The sequence below is a fragment of the Bufo gargarizans genome, chromosome 3 (assembly GCF_014858855.1).
Source record: "Bufo gargarizans isolate SCDJY-AF-19 chromosome 3, ASM1485885v1, whole genome shotgun sequence".
In the NCBI taxonomy this organism is placed as follows: Eukaryota; Metazoa; Chordata; class Amphibia; order Anura; family Bufonidae; genus Bufo; species Bufo gargarizans.
The window spans coordinates 16,823,805-16,842,773 of record NC_058082.1 but is presented as its reverse complement, the minus strand read 5'-3'; the positions used below and the strand labels follow the sequence as shown (position 1 = coordinate 16,842,773).

The 18,969-nt window shown below is 57.4% G+C and overlaps 1 protein-coding gene across 1 annotated transcript in view; it reads left to right on the top strand.

The window, feature by feature from the left end:
• The window catches only part of LOC122931320, a 66,153-nt gene that overhangs the window by 17,799 nt on the left and 29,385 nt on the right, over nucleotides 1-18,969 (top strand). The window contains exons 10-23 of the mRNA XM_044285385.1: nucleotides 414-576; nucleotides 2,536-3,112; nucleotides 3,862-3,988; nucleotides 5,484-6,052; nucleotides 6,190-6,262; nucleotides 6,385-6,809; nucleotides 7,073-7,106; nucleotides 7,183-7,649; nucleotides 7,859-7,913; nucleotides 8,108-8,544; nucleotides 11,375-11,498; nucleotides 11,898-12,468; nucleotides 13,170-13,257; nucleotides 17,524-17,625. Of these exons, the coding sequence (XP_044141320.1) occupies nucleotides 414-576; nucleotides 2,536-3,112; nucleotides 3,862-3,988; nucleotides 5,484-6,052; nucleotides 6,190-6,262; nucleotides 6,385-6,809; nucleotides 7,073-7,106; nucleotides 7,183-7,649; nucleotides 7,859-7,913; nucleotides 8,108-8,544; nucleotides 11,375-11,498; nucleotides 11,898-12,468; nucleotides 13,170-13,257; nucleotides 17,524-17,625 (3,812 nt within the window). The remainder of the gene's footprint in view (nucleotides 1-413; nucleotides 577-2,535; nucleotides 3,113-3,861; nucleotides 3,989-5,483; nucleotides 6,053-6,189; nucleotides 6,263-6,384; nucleotides 6,810-7,072; nucleotides 7,107-7,182; nucleotides 7,650-7,858; nucleotides 7,914-8,107; nucleotides 8,545-11,374; nucleotides 11,499-11,897; nucleotides 12,469-13,169; nucleotides 13,258-17,523; nucleotides 17,626-18,969) is intronic.

The window sequence follows — 18,969 nt, the reverse complement described above, 5'->3', positions numbered from 1 at the left end:
TGTGTTTAGTCCATCCACCCAGTGTCTATGCGGACAACAGCGGCACCTTCGGGGGGCTCTCATGGGGGGCACAGTTCCGGGACCCCACCCTGTGGTATAGATGTGGTGCCCATAGACTCCTGTGCGCCCCTCTGATGTCGCGGCCTCATTAGAGGATCCTGTCACCTAGACACAGACGTCTGGAACTTATCGCTGTGTGAACGGTGCCCTATAAGGTTTGAGTTCCGGCCTGAGCCGACCTACAGCATCCCAGTGCCTGCTGCTGGTGATAGAGCTTCAGCGCCCCCTGCTGTCTCCCCAGCTAACTGCACCCTGTACATAGCACCTGCGGAACCACAACGATGGTCTCGTCTTCCAGAGGAAGCCATTCACGGTACACTGCTGGCGCTAAGCTGTAGTTTGGTGGATGGAAGCTGCCGCTGCTCGCCGGAAGTGGGCGGGGCGTGCCTGCCGGGTCGGGCAGCAGCAGGACGGGAGACAGGAGGCTGCTGTCAGCTTCGAGGCTCCGGCTCTGTTCAGGCCGCGGCCGCCTGCAGCTTCCCAGGAGGAGGCGGGATGTGAGGAGCGGCCGGGCAGGTGACTGCAGGGGGAGGAGACACGGCTCCTAGTAACCAGGGGAATCCGCTGCCCATAGCAACCAATCACATCTCTGCTCCTGTCCCCAACCCCTCTCCCCGAGTGAGAGCTGTGATCTGATTGGTCGCATTGGGTCACATCCTGAGAGCGGTGCTGTCAGGTGCAGCATGGTGGATAACGGCGCGGACCGTTAGCTGAACCCCGTGGTAGAGTCCAGCAGGTCCGGGTCCCAGGATGCTTTGTGTCAGGGGCCCTGAACAGGCGGGGGAAGGGGGCTTAGTGACTGGATGGCTGCAGCTCTGGATGTGATTGGAGCCTAGATGTGAATAGAATATAATGCATGCTGTACTAACCGATGTTTCTGCAGCTTTGGGTGTGAGCAGAGTATAATGCATGCTGTACTAACAGATGTTTCTGCAGCTTTGGGTGTTAGCCAAGTATAATGCATGATGTACTAGCAGATTTGTGTCTGCAGCTCTGGATGTGAGCAGATTATAATGCAGGATGCACTAACATATGTGTCTGCAGCTCTGGATGTGAGAAGAGTATAATCCATGCTGTAGTAACAGATTTGTGTCTGCAGCTTTGGATGTGAACAGAGTATGATGCAGGATGTACTAACTGATATGTGTCTGCAGCTCTGGATGTGAGCAGAGTATAATGCAGGATGTACTAACTGATATGTGTCTGCAGCTCTGAATGTGAGCAGAGTATAATGCAGGATGTACTAACTGATATGTGTCTGCAGCTCTGAATGTGAGCAGACTATAATGCAGGATGCACTAACATGTGTCTGCAGCTTTGGATGTGAATAGAGTATAATGCGGGATGCACTAACAGACTCGTGTCTGCAGCTTTGGATGTGAATAGAGTATAATGCGGGATGCACTAACAGACTTGTGTCTGCAGCTCTGGATGAGAGCAGAGTATAATGCAGGATGTACTAACAGACTTGTGTCTGCAGCTTTGGATGTGAATAGAGTATAATGCAGGATGCACTAACAGATTTGTGTCTGCAGCTCTGGATGTGAACAGATTGCAATGCAGGATGTACTAATAAATATGTGTCTGCAGCTCTGGATGTGAACAGAGTATAATGCAGGATGCACTAACTGATATGTGTCTGCAGCTTTGGATGTGAGTAGAGTATAATGCACTAACAGACTTGTGGCTGCAGCTCTGGATGTGAACAGAGTATAATGGAGAATGTACTAATAGATATGTGTCTGCAGCTTTGGATGTGAACAGAGTATAATGCAGGATGCACTAACAGATATGTGTCTGCAGCTTTGGATGTGAATAGAGTATAATGCACTAACAGACTTGTGGCTGCAGCTCTGGATGTGAACAGAGTATAATGGAGAATGTACTAATAGATATGTGTCTGCAGCTTTGGATGTGAACAGAGTATAATGCAGGATGCACTAACAGATATGTGTCTGCAGCTTTGGATGTGAATAGAGTATAATGCACTAACAGACTTGTGGCTGCAGCTCTGGATGGGAGCAGAATATAATACAGGATGCACTAACAGATATGTGTCTGCAGCTTTGGATGTGAACAGAGTATAATGCACTAACAGACTTGTGTCTGCAGCTCTGGATGTGAACAGAGTATAATGCAGGATGCACTAACAGATATGTGTCTGCAGCTTTGGATGTGAATAGAGTATAAGGCACTAACAGACTTGTGGCTGCAGCTTTGGATGTGAATAGAGTATAATGCGGGATGCACTAACAGACTTGTGTCTGCAGCTCTGGATGTGAACAGAGTATAATGCAGGATGCACTAACAGATATGTGTCTGCAGCTTTGGATGTGAATAGAGTATAATGCACTAACAGACTTGTGGCTGCAGCTCTGGATGTGAGCAGAGTATAATGCAGGATGCACTAACAGATATGTGGCTGCAGCTCTGGATGTGAACAGAGTATAACGTGGACTGTGTGCCGCCCCTCAGGACCATGGAGGATAAGCAGATTGGGACGGAGCTGGTGAAGATGGAGGCCCCGGATTTCCCCCCGGAGGGGGCGGAGCTGGCGGAGTCCGTGGACTGTCTGATGGACTATAACTTGGGGACGCAGCTGACGGTGGAGCAGGAGATCCAGATCGGGGACGGCCCGCCGCCGTGTGTGGACTACGACGCCAGCTTCCTGCCCAGGAAGACTCCGAAACCGCGGCAGCGCCGGGCGTCCGGGCAGCGCAACTACAACTGCACGCGGTGCGGCAAGAGCTTCCTGCGCTGCAGCGACCTGGTGAAGCACGAGAAGACGCACACGGACGTGCGGCTGTACGCCTGCAACATCTGCGGGAAGAACTTCCGCCGCCACACCTCACTGCTGATCCACGGCCGGATCCACACGGGGGAGCGCCCCTACCAGTGCACCCAGTGCGGCAAGAGCTTCGTCCAGCGCCAGCACCTCACCACCCACCTGCGCACCCACACCGGCGAGAAGCCCTTCCAGTGCATCGAGTGCGGCAAAGGCTTCCGCTGGAGGTCCGAGCTGCTGAAGCATCAGAAGAACCACACCGACAAGGTAGGTACCCACAGACCTGACCAAACGAGCCGCAGACCTGACTGGACGAGCCACAGGCGCATCCAGACCTGACCAGACGAGCCGCAGACCTGACCGGACGAGCCACAGGCGCATCCAGACCTGACCAGACGAGCCGCAGACCTGACCGGCCGAGCTGCAGGCACATCCAGACCCGACCGGACGAGCCGCAGAGCCGACCGGACGAGCCACAGGCGCATCCAGACCTGACCGAACGAGCCGCAGACCTGACCGAACGAGCCGCAGACCTGACCGGACAAGCCACAGGTGCATCCAGACCTGACCGGACGAGCCGCAGACCTGACCGGACGAGCCGCAGGGGCATCCAGACCTGACCGGACGAGCCGCAGGGGCATCCATACCTGACCGGACGAGCCGCAGGGGCATCCAGACCTGACCGGACGAGCCGCAGGGGCATCCAGACCTGACCGGACGAGCCGCAGGGGCATCCAGACCTGACCAGACGAGCCGCAGGGGCATCCAGACCTGACCGGACGAGCCGCAGACCTGACCGGACGAGCCGCAGACCTGACCGGGACGAGCCACAGGGGCATCCAGACCCGACCGGACGAGGCGCAGGCGCATCCAGACCCGACCGGACGAGGCGCAGGCGCACTGACTGAGCCGATACATGCAGACCTGACGGAATGATCTACAGACTCCTCCCTTGTATACAGACATGGTCAGCCGATCTCCGAGCTTGGTTGTGACTTGTGCCGTTTCTGCTCCAGTCCAGCTCCGGTTTCGATGACCTCGCCGCCTCGTTTTCTAAGGAAGAATGGATGGAGCTGGAGGAATGGCAGAAGGAGCTGTACCGGAACGTCATGAAGGAGACCTCCGAGACGCTGATCTCTCTGGGTGAGTCCTCTGTGCCCCGTTGTGTGAGACGCTGATCTCTCTGGGTGAGTCCTCTGTGCCCCGGTGTGTGTGACGCTGATCTCGCTGTGTGAGTCCTCTGTGCCCCGGTGTGTGTGACGCTGATCTCGCTGTGTGAGTCCTCTGTGCCCCGGTGTGAGACGCTGATCTTGCTGGGTGAGTCCTCTGTGCCCCGGTGTGTGTGACGCTGATCTCTCTGGGTGAGTCCTCTGCTCCCCGGTGTGTGTAACGCTGATCTCTCTGGGTGAGTCCTCTGCGTCCCGGTGTGTGTGACGCTGATCTCTCTGGGTGAGTCCTCTGTGCCCCGGTGTGAGACGCTGCTCTCTCTGGGTGAGTCCTCTGCGCCCCGGTGTGTGTGACGCTGATCTCTTTGGGTGAGTCCTTTGCGCCCCGTTGTGTGTGACGCTGATCTCTCTGGGTGAGTCCTCTGTGCCCCGTTGTGTGAGATGCTGATCTTGCTGGGTGAGTCCTCTGCGCCCCGGTGTGTGTGACGCTGATCTCTCTGGGTGAGTCCTCTGTGCCCCGGTGTGTGACGCTGATCTCGCTGGGTGAGTCCTCTGTGCCCCGGTGTGTGACGCTGATCTCTCTGGGTGAGTCCTCTGTGCCCCGGTGTGTGACGCTGCTCTCTCTGGGTGAGTCCTCTGTGCCCCGGTGTGTGACGCTGATCTCTCTGGGTGAGTCCTCTGTGCCCCGGTGTGTGACGCTGATCTCTCTGGGTGAGTCCTCTGTGCCCCGGTGTGTGACGCTGATCTCGCTGGGTGAGTCCTCTGTGCCCCGGTGTGTGACGCTGCTCTCTCTGGGTGAGTCCTCTGCGCCCCGTTGTGTGCGACGCTGCTCTCTCTGGGTGAGTCCTCTGCGCCCCGTTGTGTGAGACGCTGATCTCTCTGGGTGAGTCCTCTGCGCCCCGTTGTGTGAGACGCTGATCTCTCTGGGTGAGTCCTCTGTGCCCCGTTGTGTGAGACGCTGATCTCTCTGGGTGAGTCCTCTGCGCCCCGGTGTGTGTGACGCTGATCTCTCTGGGTGAGTCCTCTGTGCCCCGGTGTGTGATGCTGCTCTCTCTGGGTGAGTCCTCTGCGCCCCGTTGTGTGAGACGCTGATCTCTCTGGGTGAGTCCTCTGCGCCCCGGTGTGTGAGACGCTGATCTCTCTGTGCGAGTCCTCTGCGCCCCGGTGTGTGTGACGCTGATCTCTCTGGGTGAGTCCTCTGTGCCCCGTTGTGTGAGATGCTGATCTTGCTGGGTGAGTCCTCTGCGCCCCGTTGTGTGTGACGCTGATCTCTCTGGGTGAGTCCTCTGCGCCCCGTTGTGTGAGACGCTGATCTTGCTGGGTGAGTCCTTTGTGCCCCGTTGTGTGTGACGCTGATCTCTCTGGGTGAGTCCTCTGCGCCCCGTTGTGTGAGACGCTGATCTCTCTGGGTGAGTCCTCTGTGTGAGGCGCGAGGCATCCGGTGCCTCTGACCCCTTGTGGTGTTGTCGCAGGTGAAGGTTTGGTGGAGAAGGCGATGGGTGAGAAGCCCCCGGACGAGCCGGCCCCCAGCCTGACCGTGGACTGTGCCAGTAACCTACCTCTGTGCCCGGAGGGGGTGGTGGCGGCGTGCAGTAACCCTCTGGGCGGAGCAGAGGGGCCCCTCGGGCAGACCCTGGACATCGCTGAGGGGAAGGTCTTCACAGATGAAGTGAAGTTCCCGGACCGCGCCAACGGCAGCAGCTCGGAGCGGGCGCACGCCTGCGCAGAGTGCGGGACGCTCTTCTACAACAAGCGGACGCTGAAGGCGCACCTGCGCGGTCACCTGGGCGAGCGCTCCTACATCTGCAACGTGTGCGGCAAATGCTTCCGCCGCCACACCTCCCTGCTCATCCACGAGCGCATCCACACGGGGGAGCGCCCCTACCAGTGCACCCAGTGCGGCAAGAGCTTCGTCCAGCGCCAGCACCTCAACACCCACATGAAGACCCACACCGGCGAGAAGCCCTTCCAGTGCGGCCAGTGCGCCAAAGGCTTCCGCTGGAGGTCCGAGCTGGCCAAGCATCAGAAGGTCCACGAGGAGGTGGGTGTCAGGGGGCGAGGGGTGCTGTGCGGGGGACAATAGATGCCCACCTCTGTGGGTGGGGTCTGTCCATGATGTGGGCGGAGTCTGTGGAGTCGCCGCTGATCTCGGGATAAGCGGCCTGTCTTGTCTTTCAGGCTGCTGACACGTCCATTAAAGAAGAACACAGAGACTCCGATCCATGTGAGGACATAAAGGCGGCACAGCCAGGTGAGCAGCGGCGCCCATCGCATCCTACCTACCGCTGCGGGCGAATGTATGGCCGCCACTCACGGGGTCTGGTCCGGTCACATGACCTTCAGGCAGCCAATATGGTTATGTTTACTCTCCAGGCACCGCCTCCAATCGTCCTACCGCGACTCCCCCGGCCACAGAGAAGAGTGCGGGCAGACGGCGTCCTCGAAACGCTAAGGCGGAGAAGGCGCACGCCTGCGCGGAGTGCGGGAAGGTCTTCTATAACAAGCGGACGCTGAAGGCGCACCTGCGCAGTCACCTCGGGGAGCGCTCCTACATCTGTAACGTGTGCGGCAAGTGTTTCCGGAGACACACGGCGCTGCTCATCCACGAGCGCATCCACACGGGGGAGCGCCCCTACAAGTGTCTGCAGTGCGGCAAGAGCTTCGTGCAGCAGCAGCACCTGACCACCCACCGCCGGACGCACACCGGCGAGAAGCCCTTCCCCTGCCACCTGTGCGGGAACAGCTACCGCTGGAGGTCCGAGCTGCTGAAGCACCAGAGGGTCCACGAGGAGGAGCAGGTACCACCCCCATCATCCTCACCCAGGGCTTCAGATCTCTGCTTGCTGTCAGTGAACAGAGCATCGCCTTGAAGTATCCAGTCAGGATGCAAGTAATGTTCACTGACAGCAAGCAGAGATCTGTGGATTTAAAGCTTCTGAACCTCCCATTACACGGAAGCTGTGAATAGAAATCCCTGGGCGCCCACCTCCGGGTGCCCCCATTGTCACAGCCTCGGGGTGTGGCCCCTGGGAATAACTTCCTGTCTCCACTTGTTTTTCAGACCCCGGTCGGCGGCACTGAGGGCGGGCAGAGAGGTGAGAAGTCGTGACTGGCGTTTCAGGGGTTAAGGGCGGACCGCCAGCTCCTGACCCGTTGCTATTTCTTTTCTAGAATCCACCAGTAGGAGGCTACGACACAGACGAGAGGCGCCAGCGGGGGCGCTGTGTGCCCTGGAGCGGGGCAAGGCTCTGGGGAAGCGGGCGCGCCTCCTCCTCCGGCAGCGGGCGCAGAAAGCGGAGCGGGCGCTCACCTGCCCAGACTGCAACAAAACCTTCCTGAACAAGCGGACGCTGCGCACTCACCAGCGGGTGCACACCGACGAGCGCTCCTACATCTGCAACGTGTGCGGCAAGAGCTTCCGCCGACACACCTCCCTGCTCATCCACGAGCGCATCCACACGGGGGAACGCCCCTACCAGTGTGCCCAGTGCGGCAAGAGCTTCGTCCAGCGCCAGCACCTCACCACCCACCTGAAGACCCACACCGGCGAGAAGCCCTTCCAGTGCGGCCAGTGCGCCAAAGGCTTCCGCTGGAGGTCCGAGCTGGCCAAGCATCAGAAGGTCCACGAGGAGGAGGAGGTAAGAACATCGCTCGCTCAGCTGAGGGTTCGTTACAGTGTTCTGGACGTTCAGCGTGTGAGCAGTGGTAATGATCAGTGCTACCATTCACTGACAGCAAGCAGAGAGCTCTACAGTGGTGAGGAATTGAAGCCTATGGTGACCCCTGTAAGGGGGGCAGCGTCACGTGGTACCTGCTGGCGCAGTGATAGCGGTTTTCTCTTCCGTAGAGTCTTCTGTCCGCGGCTGAGTCCGCCTGCAAGACGGAGAATGAGAACTTTCTAGGTGAGGAGCGGTTCTGAGCGGGGGTGGGACTTCCCAGCCTGCATCGGGGGCCCGCCTCTCTGAAATGGCTGCGGAGAGGCTGCTGCGTACGTTCCGGATGATCCGGTGGGGGGGGGGGCAGATGGCCAGAGGCAGTGATGGGGCCCCTGATAGTTCTGCCTGTCCCTGGCTGATCCTCCTCCCTCTCCCCGCAGATGATGACTGGAAGGCCATCACCGGTGCCCAGAACCTGCAGAGAGGACAACCCAATGGGGAGGCCGAGAAGGGGGGGAGCTCGGACCGCGGTGCGCAGGAGAGACTCCACCCCTGTGGCCAGTGTGAGAAGACCTTCCTGAGGAGCTCCGATCTGCTGAGACACCAGAGGAGCCACCTGGGAGAGCGGCCGTACGTCTGCAACCAGTGCGGCAAGTGCTTCAGGCGCAACACCTCGCTGCTCATCCACGAGCGCATCCACACGGGGGAGCGCCCCTACCAGTGCGCCCAGTGCGGCAAGAGCTTCGTCCAGCGCCAGCACCTCACCACCCACCTGAAGACCCACACCGGCGAGAAGCCCTTCCCCTGTGCGCAGTGCGGCAAGAGCTACCGCTGGAGGTCCGAGCTGCTGAAGCACCAGAGGGTCCACAGCAACGAGGTGCGGACCCCCATCATACAGGAGAGACCCCCCCCCCCCATTATATTACAGGACTGTGATAGACCCCCCATTATATTACAGGACTGCGATAGACCCCCCATTATATTACAGGACTGCGATAGACCCCCCCCCCCATTATAATACAGGACTGCGATAGACCCCCCCCATTATAATACAGGACTGCGATAGACCCCCCCCATTATATTACAGGACTGCGATAGACCCCCCCATTATATTACAGGACTGCGATAGACCCCCCCATTATATTACAGGACTGCGATAGACCCCCCATTATATTACAGGACTGCGATAGACCCCCCCCATTATATTACAGGACTGTGATAGACCCCCCCATTATATTACAGGACTGCGATAGACCCCCCCCCCCATTATATTACAGGACTGCGATAGACCCCCCATTATATTACAGGACTGGGATAGACCCCCCCCATTATATTACAGGACTGCGATAGACCCCCCCCATTATATTACAGGACTGCGATAGACCCCCCCCATTATATTACAGGACTGCGATAGACCCCCCCCCATTATATTACAGGACTGCGATAGACCCCCATTATATTACAGGACTGCGATAGACCCCCCCCCCCCATTATATTACAGGACTGCGATAGACCCCCCATTATAATACAGGACTGCGATAGACCCCCCCATTATATTACAGGACTGCGATAGACCCCCCCCATTATATTACAGGACTGCGATAGACCCCCCCCCATTATATTACAGGACTGCGATAGACCCCCCCATTATATTACAGGACTGCGATAGACCCCCCCATTATATTACAGGACTGCGATAGACCCCCCCCCATTATATTACAGGACTGTGATAGACCCCCCCCCCCTATTATATTACAGGACTGCGATAGACCCCCATTATATTACAGGACTGCGATAGACCCCCCATTATATTACAGGACTGCGATAGACCCCCCCCATTATAGTACAGGACTGCGATAGACCCCCCCATTATATTACAGGACTGCGATAGACCCCCCCATTATATTACAGGACTGCGATAGACCCCCCCCCCATTATATTACAGGACTGCGATAGACCCCCATTATATTACAGGACTGCGATAGACCCCCCATTATATTACAGGACTGCGATAGACCCCCCATTATATTACAGGACTGCGATAGACCCCCCATTATATTACAGGACTGCGATAGACCCCCCATTATATTACAGGACTGCGATAGACCCCCCCCCATTATATTACAGGACTGCGATAGACCCCCCCCATTATATTACAGGACTGCGATAGACCCCCCCCCATTATATTACAGGACTGCGATAGACCCCCCCCATTATATTACAGGACTGCGATAGACCCCCCATTATATTACAGGACTGCGATAGACCCCCCCATTATATTACAGGACTGCGATAGACCCCCCCCCATTATATTACAGGACTGTGATAGACCCCCCCCTATTATAATATAGGACTGCGATAGACCCCCCATTATATTACAGGACTGCGATAGACCCCCCCATTATATTACAGGACTGTGATAGACCCCCCCATTATATTACAGGACTGTGATAGACCCCCCCATTATATTACAGGACTGTGATAGACCCCCCATTATAATTACAGGACTGCGATAGACCCCCCCCATTATATTACAGGACTGCGATAGACCCCCCCCATTATATTACAGGACTGCGATAGACCCCCCCATTATATTACAGGACTGCGATAGACCCCCCCATTATATTACAGGACTGCGATAGACCCCCCCATTATATACAGGACTGTGATAGACCCCCCCTATTATATTATAGGACTGTGATAGACCCCCCCATTATATTACAGGACTGTGATAGACCCCCCCCCCCCATTATATTACAGGACTGTGATAGACCCCCCCCCCCTTATTATATTACAGGACTGCGATAGACCCCCCCCCCCTATTATATTACAGGACTGCGATAGACCCCCCCATTATATTACAGGACTGCGATAGACCCCCCCCCATTATATTACAGGACTGCGATAGACCCCCCCATTATATTACAGGACTGCGATAGACCCCCCCAATTATATTACAGGACTGCGATAGACCCCCCCAATTATATTACAGGACTGCGATAGACCCCCCCATTATATTACAGGACTGTGATAGACCCCCCCCCCATTATATTACAGGACTGTGATAGACCCCCCCCCATTATATTACAGGACTGCGATAGACCCCCCATTATATTACAGGACTGCGATAGACCCCCCCCCATTACATTACAGGACTGCGATAGACCCCCCATTATAATACAGGACTGCGATAGACCCCCCCATTATAATATAGGACTGCGATAGACCCCCCCATTATATTACAGGACTGCGATAGACCCCCCCATTATATTACAGGACTGCGATAGACCCCCCCCCCCCCATTATATTACAGGACTGCGATAGACCCTCCCCCCCCATTATATTACAGGACTGCGATAGACCCTCCCCCCCATTATATTACAGGACTGTGATAGACCCCCCCCATTATATTACAGGACTGCGATAGACCCCCCATTATATTACAGGACTGGGATAGACCCCCCCATTATATTACAGGACTGTGATAGACCCCCCCCCCCTATTATATTACAGGACTGCGATAGACCCCCCATTATATTACAGGACTGCGATAGACCCCCCCCCCCCCATTATATTACAGGACTGCGATAGACCCCCCCTATTATATTACAGGACTGCGATAGACCCCCCCATTATATTACAGGACTGTAGCCCCTCCCCCTGTGTCTCGGTGATGTCACTGTGTGGGCGGTCCTCCTGTGTTTCAGGCCCCGGTGACCTTTGATGACGTCGCTGTGTGTTTTTCGGAGGATTGGAAGGACCTTGAGGAATGGCAGAAGGAGCTGTACCGCAACATGATGAAGGAGAGCGCCGACTCCCTGATGTCACTGGGTAAGCGACCGCGGGGGCGTGACCTCACTGACCGCAGCTCTGGATGTGACTGGAGTATAAGACATGAGGATACTGACCGCAGCTCTGGATGTGACTGGAGTATAAGACATGAGGTTGCTGACCGCAGCTCTGGATGTGGCTGGAGTACTAGACATGAGGTTACTGACAGCAGCTCTGCATGTGATTGGAGTATAAGACATGAGATTACTGACCGCAGCTCTGGATGTGACTGGAGTACTATACATGACGTTGCTGACCGCAGCTCTGGATGTGACTGGAGTACTAGACATGACGTTGCTGACCTCAGCTCTGGATGTGACTGGAGTCTGACACGATGTCAGCAGCTTGTGCTGTGTGCTGTGTACACTCGGGGGATTGACAGGCTTGTGTTTCTTGCAGGCGAGGTCTGGATCGGTAAGAACGGGAAGGAGATGAGCCTGGAGAAGCCTCCTGAGATGCTGGAGATGTCCTCGGACTGTAAGGAGGACCTCCCGCTCGGTGCAGATGTGGTGTGTGAGGTGCGGGACTTCTCCGCTGACGAGCCGCACACCTCCAGCTTCCGGCCGGGCGTGCCCTTTCTGGACCAGCGCCCCCGGATGCCGCGGGAGAAGCTCTTCTCCTGTAACCAGTGCGAGAAACGTTTTGCACGAAGCTCCGATCTGCTGAAGCATCAGAGGAGCCACCAGGGCGGCGACAAAGCGAACTTGTGTAACGAGTGCGGCAAAATATTCCGCCGCCGCACGGCCTTACTCATCCACAAGCGCATCCACACGGGCGAGCGGCCCTACAAGTGTAAGCAGTGCGGCAAGTGCTTCGTACAGCGGCAGCACCTCACCACCCACGTCAAGACCCACACCGGGGAGCGGCCGTACCCCTGCAGCCAGTGCGGCAAAAGCTACCGCTGGAGGTCCGAGCTCAGCAAGCACCAGAAGGTCCACACCGAGGTCCTGAGCTCCTCCATGGAGTACACGCAGGGCTGAGGGGGACCTTCATCGGACTGCATCACCCATCCTCCACCGCTGTCCGTAAAAGGGAGCCAGGACCCTGAAGATCCAGGCCGTCTGAAGACCTCGTGGGGTTCAAGACCCCGTTCCTCCTGCGCACTCCCTGGGGTCGCTCTGCTGTCTCCTTGGTGCTGTTCTCCCAGACATATTAGACACTAACCCCCCCCCCCCTGCCGGTAACGGAGCGCCCCCCAGGACAGTGTGAGGTGCAGTACACGGTCACCACACTGCGGCCACTGCAGCATGAAGGCCTCCAGGGTCTCTGCTGTCACTGGGTGGATGTGCAGCTGCATCCCGTCATATCCTCTCCTCCACTCCCAACCAGAGCTGCATTCTGTTATCCTCTAGTCCCATCCAGATCTGCATCCTGTCAGATCTTCTCCTCCAGTCCCAACCAGAGCTGCATTCTGTTATCCTCTAGTCCCATCCAGATCTGCATCCTGTCAGATCTTCTCCTCCAGTCCCAACCAGAGCTGCATTCTGTTATCCTCCAGTCCCATCCAGAGCTGCTTTCTGTTATCCTCCAGTCCCATCCAGAGCTGCATCCTGTCATATCTTCTTCTCCAATCCCAACCAGAGCTGCATTCTGTTATTTTATCCCCCAGTCCCATCCAGAGCTGCAGTCAGTTATAGGATGTCTCATACTCCAATGACTTTCCTCTGACAGGTTCCTGTGCGGAGTCCCTGCTGGTTCAGTGTCTGCAGTGTGTCCCCCCCCGGTGCGCAGCCAAATTATGGGAGTAGCTACCAGAACGGTGAGCGCAACTCCAGATATCCACTCCACCCGCTGTGAACCTGCAACCAGTGTGAATGCTGGGAGTTGTAGTTTCACACAGCTGAGGCTCCGGAGGTTGCAGATCCCTGCAGAATAGTGGGTGCAGCTCTAGGTGTGACTGGAGTACTGCTACAGGAAGTGGAGGCCTCTGCTCAGTATTGGGGCCCCTGGTGATGCTGCTGCTTTTACTGTAGAGGGTGCAGACACTTCTATAGAGATGGACATATCTGCACCCCGCTGTCCACTGAGGGCCCGTGGCACCCCACTGTCCCCGGAGGGCCCCACACCTCACGTCTGCCTCGTTTTACTTGACTCCTCCGTTTCACGTGATGTAAATCTGATGGATCCAAAGTCTTTTCTGTTGTGATTTGTCTGTAAATTTATTGAATTTGTCTCAAAATCTGGAATCTTGTCTTCAGTTATTGGGGAGAAAGTCATCACCTCTGCACCCGTACCACTGGTCATATCATCTCCACCAGCAGTCACCTCTCCACCCGTACCACTGGTCATATCTTCTCCACCTGTCCCACCACCAGCAGTCACCTCTGCACCCGTACCACTGGTCATATCTTCTCCACCTGTCCCACCACCAGCAGTCACCTCTCCACCCGTACCACTGGTCATATCTTCTCCACCTGTCCCACCACCAGCAGTCACCTCTCCACCCGTACCACTGGTCATATCTTCTCCACCTGTCCCACCACCAGCAGTCACCTCTGCACCCTTACCACTGGTCATATCTTCTCCACCTGTCCCACCACCAGCAGTCACCTCTCCACCCGTACCACTGGTCATATCCTCTCCACCTGTCCCACCACCAGCAGTCACCTCTCCACCCGTACCACTGGTCATATCTTCTCCACCTGTCCCACCACCAGCAGTCACCTCTCCACCCGTACCACTGGTCATATCTTCTCCACCTGTCCCACCACCAGCAGTCACCTCTCCACCCGTACCACTGGTCATATCATCTCCACCTGTCCCACCACCAGCAGTCGCCTCTCCACCCGTACCACTGGTTATATCTTCTCCACCTGTCCCACCACCAGCAGTCACCTCTCCACCCGTACCACTGGTCATATCATCTCCACCTGTCCCACCACCAGCAGTCACCTCTCCACCCGTACCACTGGTCATATCATCTCCACCTGTCCCACCACCAGCAGTCACCTCTCCACCCGTACCACTGGTCATATCTTCTCCACCTGTCCCACCACCAGCAGTCACCTCTTCACCCGTACCACTGGTCATATCTCCACCTGTCCCACCACCAGCAGTCACCTCTCCACCCGTACCACTGGTCATATCATCTCCACCTGTCCCACCACCAGCAGTCACCTCTCCACCCTTACCACTGGTCATATCTTCTCCACCTGTCCCACCACCAGCAGTCACCTCTCCACCCTTACCACTGGTCATATCTTGGTTGCCACGTTTTCTCTGTTTTATATTGTTTCCCTCGACAGACCACTACCAGTTTTTCTTTTGCGCGGGTGAAGCCGTGTCAGCGCCGGATTATTCTCACGGGTTGACTGTCACTTTTCTTTGCCGCTTCCGCCATTTCGACCACTGACTGTTTTTTGAAGGCTGGATGAACAGAAAGCAGCGATTGTGATGTTTGTTTCTGGTGTCCCGTGCAGTTTACATTATGTGATGAGTTCATAGTTGGTGGTGTCGTGTGCACAGATAATGGAAGACATTTAAACATTTTTTATTTTTCCATAAAACTATTTTCCGCGGCATTTGAGGGGTAACATTCATCTAATTGAAAGAGAGTTGACATCATGAATGCAGACCCATGCCCCTCTTGTGCCGGAGTGATCGTCTTTCGGTCCCCCGGGCTCATCGCCAGTCAGTTCCCCATCTCCCGGGCTCATCGCCTTTCGGTCCCCCCCCCTTCCCTCCGGGGTCATCGCCTTTCGGTCCCCCCCCTTCCCTCCGGGCTCATCGCCTTTCGGTCCCCCCCTTCCCTCCGGGGTCATCGCCTTTCGGTCCCCCCCCTTCCCTCCGGGGTCATCGCCTTTCGGTCCCCCCCCTTCCCTCCGGGGTCATCGCCTTTCGGTCCCCCCCCTTCCCTCCGGGGTCATCGCCTTTCGGTCCCCCCCCTTCCCTCCGGGGGCATCGCCTTTCGGTCCCCCCCCTTCCCTCCGGGGTCATCGCCTTTCGGTCCCCCCCCTTCCCTCCGGGGTCATCGCCTTTCGGTCCCCCCCCTTCCCTCCGGGGTCATCGCCTTTCGGTCCCCCCCCTTCCCTCCGGGCTCATCGCCTTTCGGTCCCCCCCCTTCCCTCCGGGGTCATCGCCTTTCGGTCCCCCCCCTTCCCTCCGGGGTCATTGCCTTTCGGTCCCCCCCCTTCCCTCCGGGGTCATCGCCTTTCGGTCCCCCCCCTTCCCTCCGGGGTCATCGCCTTTCGGTCCCCCCCCTTCCCTCCGGGGTCCTCGCCTTTCGGTCCCCCCCCCTTCCCTCCGGGGTCCTCGCCTTTCGGTCCCCCCCCTTCCCTCCGGGGTCCTCGCCTTTCGGTCCCCCCCCTTCCCTCCGGGGTCATCGCCTTTCGGTCCCCCCCCTTCCCTCCGGGGTCATCGCCTTTCGGTCCCCCCCCTTCCCTCCGGGGGCATCGCCTTTCGGTCCCCCCCCTTCCCTCCGGGGGCATCGCCTTTCGGTCCCCCCCCTTCCCTCCGGGGGCATCGCCTTTCGGTCCCCCCCCTTCCCTCCGGGGTCATCGCCTTTCGGTCCCCCCCCTTCCCTCCGGGGTCATCGCCTTTCGGTCCCCCCCCTTCCCTCCGGGGTCATCGCCTTTCGGTCCCCCCCCTTCCCTCCGGGGTCATCGCCTTTCGGTCCCCCCCCTTCCCTCCGGGCTCATCGCCTTTCGGTCCCCCCCCCTTCCCTCCGGGCTCATCGCCTTTCGGTCCCCCCCCTTCCCTCCGGGCTCATCGCCTTTCGGTCCCCCCCCTTCCCTCCGGGGTCATCGCCTTTCGGTCCCCCCCCTTCCCTCCGGGGTCATCGCCTTTCGGTCCCCCCCTTCCCTCCGGGCTCATCGCCTTTCGGTCCCCCCCTTCCCTCCGGGGTCATCGCCTTTGGGTCCCCCCCCTTCCCTCCGGGGTCATCGCCTTTCGGTCCCCCCCCTTCCCTCCGGGGTCATCGCCTTTCGGTCCCCCCCCTTCCCTCCGGGGTCCTCGCCTTTCGGTCCCCCCCCCCTTCCCTCCGGGGTCCTCGCCTTTCGGTCCCCCCCCCTTCCCTCCGGGGTCATCGCCTTTGGGTCCCCCCCCTTCCCTCCGGGGTCATCGCCTCTGTTGAGCGAACTTGTGTTTTAAGTTTGGCGTCTAAAGTTCGGGTTATCGAAGTATCCCGTTATGGATTCTAAATTCCGTTATGGTCCGTAGTAGCGGAATCCATAACGGGATACCTCGATACCCTGAACTTTAGACGCCAAACTTAAAACACAAGTTCACTCAACACGGGTCATCGCCCGTCGGTCCCCCCCGCCGTCTCTCCGGGGTCATCGCCCGTCGGTCCCCCCCGCCGTCTCTCCGGGGTCATCGCCCGTCGGTCCCCCCCCGCCGTCTCTCCGGGGTCATCGCCCGTCGGTCCCCCCCGCCGTCTCTCCGGGGTCATCGCCCGTCGGTCCCCCCCCCGCCGTCTCTCCGGGGTCATCGCCCGTCGGTCCCCCCCGCCGTCTCTCCGGGGTCATCGCCCGTCGGTCCCCCCCCGCCGTCTCTCCGGGGTCATCGCCCGTCGGTCCCCCCCGCCGTCTCTCCGGGGTCATCGCCCCTCGGTCCCCCGGCTCTATGACCCTCGGTGTGGCGTCCTGGATGGATCTTCGCGTTGCGGATCGTGGAATACCGGACGTCTCCATGTGACCGCTTCTGCTTGTTGCTTTGACGGTACAGAGGTGTCGGGGGCGCTAATACTTATGCAGGAATACTCAGAGCACAGGAACGCACGGTCGGGGGCTGTACATACCTGACCTTCATGACACACAAGCGGCTGGGAAACATGTCACACACGTGACGTCATAATACAACATGGCGGAGGGCTACAGAGGACATGAGATAACATATAAAGTCCGGGAACTCAGGGGTTAAACTAAAACTCTAATGCAGACGGGGGGCGGGGCATGACTAACACCCGCCCCAAGCTTCCACACATACAAATGCTTAGCCCTAGTGACGTCACACCAGTTATCCGCGCCGACAATCATCGCCCCCTAGCGGTATATCGAAGACATTGCCATTCCAATCTGACCAATAGCCGCGCTGCGGCTGTGACGTCACAGGTAGTCCAGGAGCACGGCGACATCTAGCGGTCACGGCTGGCATGGCACGGCGCGGAGCGGCCGGGATGAGGGAAGAGGTGAGTGCAGGGGTTGTGGAGTCTGTGGAATATACCTTCTGTGTTCAGAAGACTTACCTGCCGGAGAGATGGTGCATTCCACCCCCCGCAGGGAGACAAATGGGCTAGTCCCGGGCTCTTCCGGCCGCAAAGCATTACTGGGAAGGAAGTGCAACCCGTCTACCCACTGTGCCTCCTGACACCCCAAGATCCGGTGCATGGAGCCCTGTGTATATTACAAGGACTGTGACCACAGGCTCGACCCCCAGATAGGGATAGAGACCCCCGAATATATTATACCGACTGTAACCGCACACTGACCCCCGAATCTATTATACCGACTGTAACCGCACACTGACCCCCGATAGAGACCCCCGAATATATTATACCGACTGTAACCGCACACTGACCCCCGATAGAGACCCCCGAATATATTATACCGACTGTAACCGCACACTGACCCCCGATAGAGACCCCGAATCTATTATACTGACTGTAACCGCACACTGACCCCCGAATATATTATACCGACTGTAACCGGACACTGACCCCCGATAGAGACCCCCGAATATATTATACCGACTGTAACCGGACACTGACCCCCGATAGAGACCCCCGAATCTATTATACCGACTGTAACCGCACACTGACCCCCGATAGAGACCCCCGAATCTATTATACCGACTGTAACCGCACACTGACCCCCGATAGAGACCCCCGAATATATTATACCGACTAACTGGACACTGACCCCCGATAGAGACCCCCGAATATATTATACCGACTGTAACCGGACACTGACCCCCGAATATATTATACCGACTGTAACCGGACACTGACCCCCGATAGAGACCCCCGAATATATTATACCGACTGTAACCGCACACTGACCCCCGATAGAGACCCCCGAATATATTATACCGACTGTAACTGGACACTAACCCCCGATAGAGACCCCCGAATATATTATACCGACTGTAACCGGACACTGACCCCCGATAGAGACCCCCGAATCTATTATACCGACTGTAACCGCACACTGACCCCCGATAGAGACCCCTGAATATATTATACCGACTGTAACCGCACACTGACCCCCGATAGAGACCCCCGAATATATTATACCGACTGTAACCGCACACTGACCCCCGATAGAGACCCCCGTATCTATTATACTGACTGTAAACGCACACTGACCCCCAAATCTATCATACCGACTGTAACCGCACACTGACCCCCGATAGAGACCCCCCGAATATAATATACTGACTGTAACCGGACACTGACCCCCGAATATATTATACCGACTGTAACCGCACACTGACCCCCGATAGAGACCCCCGAATATATTATACCGACTGTAAC